General features: G+C 46.5%; 1 protein-coding gene across 1 annotated transcript; it reads right to left on the reverse strand.

Annotated features, from left to right (window-relative positions):
• Positions 1-1,054: 1,054 nt before the first annotated feature.
• LOC308106307 (alpha-taxilin-like) lies at positions 1,055-2,473 on the reverse strand (the record flags this gene model as incomplete). The annotated part of the gene is made up of 1 exon (XM_080457348.1): positions 1,055-2,473. Exon 1 carries the CDS (start codon positions 2,360-2,362, stop codon positions 1,055-1,057), a length of 1,308 nt encoding a protein of 435 aa, XP_080313474.1. The 5' UTR covers positions 2,363-2,473.
• Positions 2,474-6,222: the final 3,749 nt, after the last annotated feature.

Raw genomic sequence — 6,222 nt, forward strand, 5'->3', positions numbered from 1 at the left:
TTCCGTTTAATGGCTATATAGAGATACTGTGTACCGATTTGGGTGATATTTGGACAAAATCTGTAGGAGTACTGTCAAAAGGAGGTTCTGCTCTGGCATCCAGGGAGTGTGTGTGCACAGTTTTGCTGCGACCAAGCCAACGGTGTCGGAGATTAGCTGCTCGCAGTCAGACACACGGACACACGCATGGAGGGAGGGACGGACAGGGTGCAAAACCCTTCGGCCTGGCGGAGACAATAATTCACTGGCCTCCCCTCAAACAGAGAACAAGATGGAGGGGGGCTAATATTAAGGGTTCGATTTGCTGGGGGTGTGGAGGGAATCCATGCCTTTGCTTTGATATCCCCCCATTTTTATCGCCGGTGAGGATTATGTTTATCCATGCTTCTGGTCAGACTGAATATATGCGTTTCCTTTTGGGAAATGTAGACTATTTACACACTATGTTTGATATTTATGTTTGATAATATCATAATTGAACAATTTAAGAATTTATGTTAACCACATTAACCGTGCCCATCCCTTGTTTTGGGCAAACTTTCAGAAATAGTGAAAATAGCGGATCTACAAGCTCACAAAGCATTGCGCGTTGTGAGCTTGTAGATGGTCTATTTTTACTATTTGTTGTACGACAAAGTAGAGAGCTTAAGTGGTCAAGAAAATGCCCCATTTTCTTTCAAATCAAAACCTGAATATTATATTATTTCTGGATGTTGTCAGACAGGGTGTGGCAATCTTGCCGTTGCTTAATGCTTACCAGCATAGATCGACCAGCCGGATTGATCAGGGGGTATGCTGTCTTTGTTAGCAATTCTTAGTCTTGACATCCTCACTAGTGTCACTTGGCTCAACCTCCAGGGTGATGGTCTTGCCGGTGAGGGCTTTCACAAAAATCTGCATGTTTGTAAGTATCTCATCTCAATCTTCTCTTCTGCAGTGACCATTTGTATTTGTCTTTTTTTGTTGTTGTATAGATTCATGTTTTTATTGACTCAATAATGCATTCTTGTTCACTGTAAGTCGAACAGAACAAAGCCCATGTTGATCACATTCCTCAGACTTCATCCCTGACCTCCTCCTCCTTAGCAGGCAAAGCAGCAGTAATTTCAGCTGCAGCTGTTGTGGCGGGGGCTGTAGGGAGGCTGGTGGTGGTAGTTAGATCAGTAGTATCCGATAGCGCCTCCTCTAGTGCAGGGGGCCTGGAGGCCTGCCGGATCCCCTCCGCCTCAGTCTCGGCCGTGCTCTCGCCTGGCATTGAACCACTGCCCTCTGCAGGCGAGGGCTCTGTCAGCTGGGGTGGTACCAGAGGGCTTGCAGCACCTTCCACCCCACCTTGCTCCTGGAGGTTTTCAGTCCCTTCCTTCCCACCTTGCCCCTCCTGGAGGAGGTTTGCAGCCCCTTCCTCCTCCCCACCTTGCTCCTGGAGGAGGATGAGCTGCTTGTTGAGGTCGTTTCTCTCTTGCTGAAGGGCTCTGCACAGCTTCTCTAGGAGTTCCTGCTTCTCTTGTTGGGCCTTGAATTGGCCATCGCGCAACATTTTCTCTTCCGTCATCTGCAGCAGAGCCTGGTTATTGCTCTGCCATTTGCTCCTCCACTGAGTCGTCTCCTTCTCCAGCTTCCTTGTCTTCTTGGACATCTTCTCCATCTCTTGTCTGTAGGTGGTGAAGGCCTCGTTGCTTTTGACCAGAGTGCTCTGGAACTCCTCAAACTTGTCCATGTATAGGGACAGCTGTTGCTTGTGATGCGTCTCCTGCTCCTTCATCAGCTCACATCTGTGTCTGGACTCTGTGGCATCCTTCAGTAGAAAGTCCTTCTCCCTCTGATGCTTCTCCTCCACTTGCTTCATCACCTCGGCATTTCTCTCGAACTTGTTTGTTATCAGCTCTTGCTGCAGGTCCTTGTGCTTGAGCACCTGCACCATGTGCTCCTCTCTGAGTTCATACTGCTCAATGAGCTTCTTGAGCTTCTCGGACAGCTCCAGGTTCTCCTGACGCAGCAAGGTATTCTGGGAGCTGTACTGCTCCATCTGCACCTCAATGCCACTCCTTGTCACCTGGAGGCGTCGCATGTCCTCTTTGCGCTGTTCTTCGTACTCCCTCGACCGCTGAGCATATTCATCCCTCAGTGTCTTGTTTTGTGTATGCAGGTTCCTGCACAAGCTCTCCATCTTGCTGCGGGCCAGGATGGCCTTGCCGTGTTCCCGTTGCAGGCTAGCCTTCTCCTTGACAATCTGGGACTGCTTCTTTTGCAGGACCTTCACCTGTTTCTGCACACAACGACTCTCTTCCTGCTGGTCTGCGTACATTCTCCTCAGGGCAGCCAGTTTCTCTTCTGGAGTGGCTAGGGTGTTCAGGGCCTGCATCAATAGAATAACCTCTTTTGTGAAGGCCTTGTCGTCCCCTGTCTTGGCATCTACTACAGGGTCCACCTCTCCACTGTCCAGGTTGCTGGGACAGTCCTCATCCCTGCCTGGTGTCTCTACCCTGGCATCTACTACAGGGTCCAGCTCTCCACTATCCACGTGGCTGGGAAAGTCCTCATCCCTGCCTGGTGTCTCTACCCTTACTTCCTCTGAGCAGCACACCCCACGGCTGAAGTCGGGTGGTGACTCGCTACCTCCAACAATTCCACTTGTTTCGACCACATCTATCTGACTCACACCTGTTTGCTCCATTGGTATTGGTCAAAACCTGATCTCAAACTTAACTATAAAATCACCTTTTAATACCCTCTCCTTCTTTGTTCATGCAATGAACTCTTTCACTTTTATAGTGACAGTGACATCACGGTTAGTTCTGACCTCGCTTTGTGATTAGCTGAGAGTCATTGTCAATGTCACCAAATATAGACATATCATCATGATCATCATCATACAGTACCTTAAGCCACCAAATCTCGGTCCGTGAAAGAAATGTCTGCGTACAGAATCTCTCTCCAGGGCATAACTCGGAGAGCGAGTCGAAGATCTTGAGCTTGGTGTTGAGTGAGATATTTTGGGTTTTCCAGATCTTATTTAATATGTTGAATGGTCCCCGATGGTTATAGGATTCATGCTTTTGTTGTTTATCCACATTAGCGGATTAGCCCAAGTCTGGCTGCTGTTGTTTCTAGCAGTTGGGATTTGTCTTGCATCTGCTGGTGGCTATGTGTGAGTAGTGCCATATCATTCGCAAGTCGAGGTCCTCAAAATGTTCTGTCAGACTCCATTGGAAGCCAGTCTTTTTATTGTGGGTTGTTTGTTTCATGGTCCAGTCGATGCATATATAGGAGGAAGAGGAAAGGTGAAAGCAGGCACCCCTGTTGCACCCCAGTGAGCACCTTGAACGTTTGTGCATGTCCTTGGTGGAGCACTTGGCATTGCATGTCCTGATACGTGTTCTTAATGATGTCTATGTATTTGAGAGGGATTCCATTCCATTGCCATTAATTTCCATAGCAGCTCGCGATCTACACAGTCGAATGCCTTTTCAAATCAATCAAATTGACATAAACAGGTATGGATTGCTTGATGATGATCATGAGGGTAGCAATTTGGTCACTGCACGATATTCCGTTATATAGAGATATAGAGATCTCCATATATGGGCATAAAAGGGACACAGGTAGACAGACAGAAACAGAGATCTCCATATATGGGCACAAAAGGGACACAGACAGACGAGTACTCTGACAAAGCCCCCACCGACACTAGGACTCAAACATATTGGTCGGATCGGCGGTGCGACATAGGTGTGAGGGCACCTATGCGGCCCGAACCTCTAGTATTATTATAATTGGCCAGGTGTACTCTCTCTGCTCCTTACTGGACATTCTGGTGTCATTTACAAAAATGTATCTGCCAGGCAGAAGCAGGGAGATCATGTATGCCGATCAGCAGCAAGTGTGTGTGTGTGTGTGTGTGTGTGTGTGTGTGTGTGTGTGTGTGTGTGTGTGTGTGTGTGTGTGTGTGTGTGTGTGTGTGTGTGTGTGTGTGTGTGTGTGTGCGTGTGTGTGTGTGTGCGCGTGTGCACGTGCACGGGTGGGTGGGTGCATATGTGCACACACAGGGTGTGAGTGATGCATTTGAGCCCATTCCCAGCAAAAGGTTCCATATATATATATATGGACTTTAGACATTTGTTTCCTTTTTTGTGTTTTTAAACGTTTTTCCTCGCATTAACAAAGTTTTAATGTTTAAGGACCTTCTCATTATAACAAATACTATTTGTAAAAATTATGACTATATGCAGATTACATCTGCCTGCTACCTGACTATGAGGAGCAGGCATCTTAACCAGAATGGAATGTGCCAAGTGTGGTCTTACGTTACACCAAATGCCAAGAAAACCAAAGTTATGTGGTTTAAACCACTTTAAAGTTAAACCAAAACACAAAAAACATATAAAGTGTAACAACTATCCCAGCAAAGGGTGTAAGAGAGCTGGCCAATAGGAACAAAATATTGGGAAGCAACTGCTGGAACCTTTTTATCAAATTGTCAACTATGCAATGGGCCGCTGAACCCTAACCTACCAAAACTAAACATCCAACCTAACCTAAACCAAATCTTGTAAGATCTCCCACCCGAAACTAAAATAGAAACACTCAACATACTAGTATGCCAGCCTGATCTCCAGAGATTACCGTAACATTGCACGGAACGAGTGCACTTCATTCCGTGGATAGCCGCCTCGGAACTCCCGAATTGCGTGCATATGTACGGCGAGTCCCACGGTGGGCGTAACCAGTCGCAACCCGGAAAAACCCGGAAGCAGAGCAGTCCCCACAAAAAAATGTACGATTCTGTGCCTATCGGTACATAACTCAAACGGCGCTGAGTAGGCACAGGCGAACGTCCCACCGTTCAGGACGGCAACTCGGTCGCCTTAGCTCCCTCGGTGGTCCTTCACGGGGTGACAGTTCGCCTGTGACTGCGCGCCTCCGAAATGGTTTTGTCACAAAGGGAGCGCCGTACATATGCGCGCAATTCGGGAGTTCCGAGGCGGCTATCCACGGAATGAAGTGCACTCGTTCCGTGCAATGTTACGGTAATCTCTGGAGATCGGGTTGAGTATGCAGAGCAAAAACAATAGTGGTAAAAAAAAGACGAGGAGAAAATAAGTCCCAATTGCTGTGTCATCTTTGCCTGGTAAACCCCTCCCTCCGGAAATCTCATTTGATTTACCAGGCTAGTGTCACCTTGTTTGTCTCCCCTTGAAGTGCTCCCCCGCTCTCCTTTAAATCTGATGGTTAGTTTCTTGCAGGTGTTCCACTCCTAGATCAGGTAAAGGAGAGCAAGAGAAAGGGGGAAACCACACCCACAAGAGGTGTGCAACAACAGGCAGTGCCCACTTTATGTTTGTATGCAGTTACATACTCCGAATTGGCCGCTGCTTGGTTTGTGATCTGCCGTAGGCTATCCAAAATGGTGGCCAGGTAACAATCAAATTGTACAGCTAAACAGTACACTAAACTATTGTGGTTTTCACTGTTCATTACACTGTGCGTGATGGAGGCGTGTGAGTACAGAGATACGACACAAACGAGTATAATCCAGTTCAGGAAGTCTGTCAGAATGAACAGTATTGCTTCCTGTATTGCTGCGCATGGGCAATAAGCAGCTATACAGGTAAGTCTTCAATAAGAATGGTAACTTGTAGTAAACAAGTTACCGTACACACGCACAAATAACAAATGTGTGTACGTAACAAATCTGTACACATACACTTCAGAATCTGGAAGACATAGGGATGGTCTGAACAGAGATATAGTGATCTCGGTTGTACCTGGTAGCCAATGGGAACACCATAAACTTTCACTTGTAAACTCAATATAAATAGGCTGAATTTGTAACCGTGCAACAGTATACAGAATTTATGAAAACATTAGTGGCGAGAAATAAGCAGTGCAGTAACATAACCTTGATTCATATTTGATCAGCACTACTTAGTTTGATAGTTTGTATGAAAACGTGCACCGGGTGCAGGACAAACAACATTTCTTTAGTTTGATAGTGACCAGAGATTCCCAAGCCGGCCTGTGTTGCGGTGGGTGGACCTTATTTAAATAAAGTTGAATTCAACAAACTTAATGCAAATTTCAAATATGACTGTTCGGAAACCTGGCCTTGAAAACCTTTATTGAAGACCTCGCATTAGATGCTCTCCATAGAAAAGGAAATGTATTCGTCGACGTGACATCTATCAACGCATCCAGTGTGTCTATAGAAACAAGCACAGAAGT

Source organism: Gymnoscopelus braueri (assembly GCF_963280865.1).
Source record: "Gymnoscopelus braueri genome assembly, chromosome: 18".
In the NCBI taxonomy this organism is placed as follows: Eukaryota; Metazoa; Chordata; class Actinopteri; order Myctophiformes; family Myctophidae; genus Gymnoscopelus; species Gymnoscopelus braueri.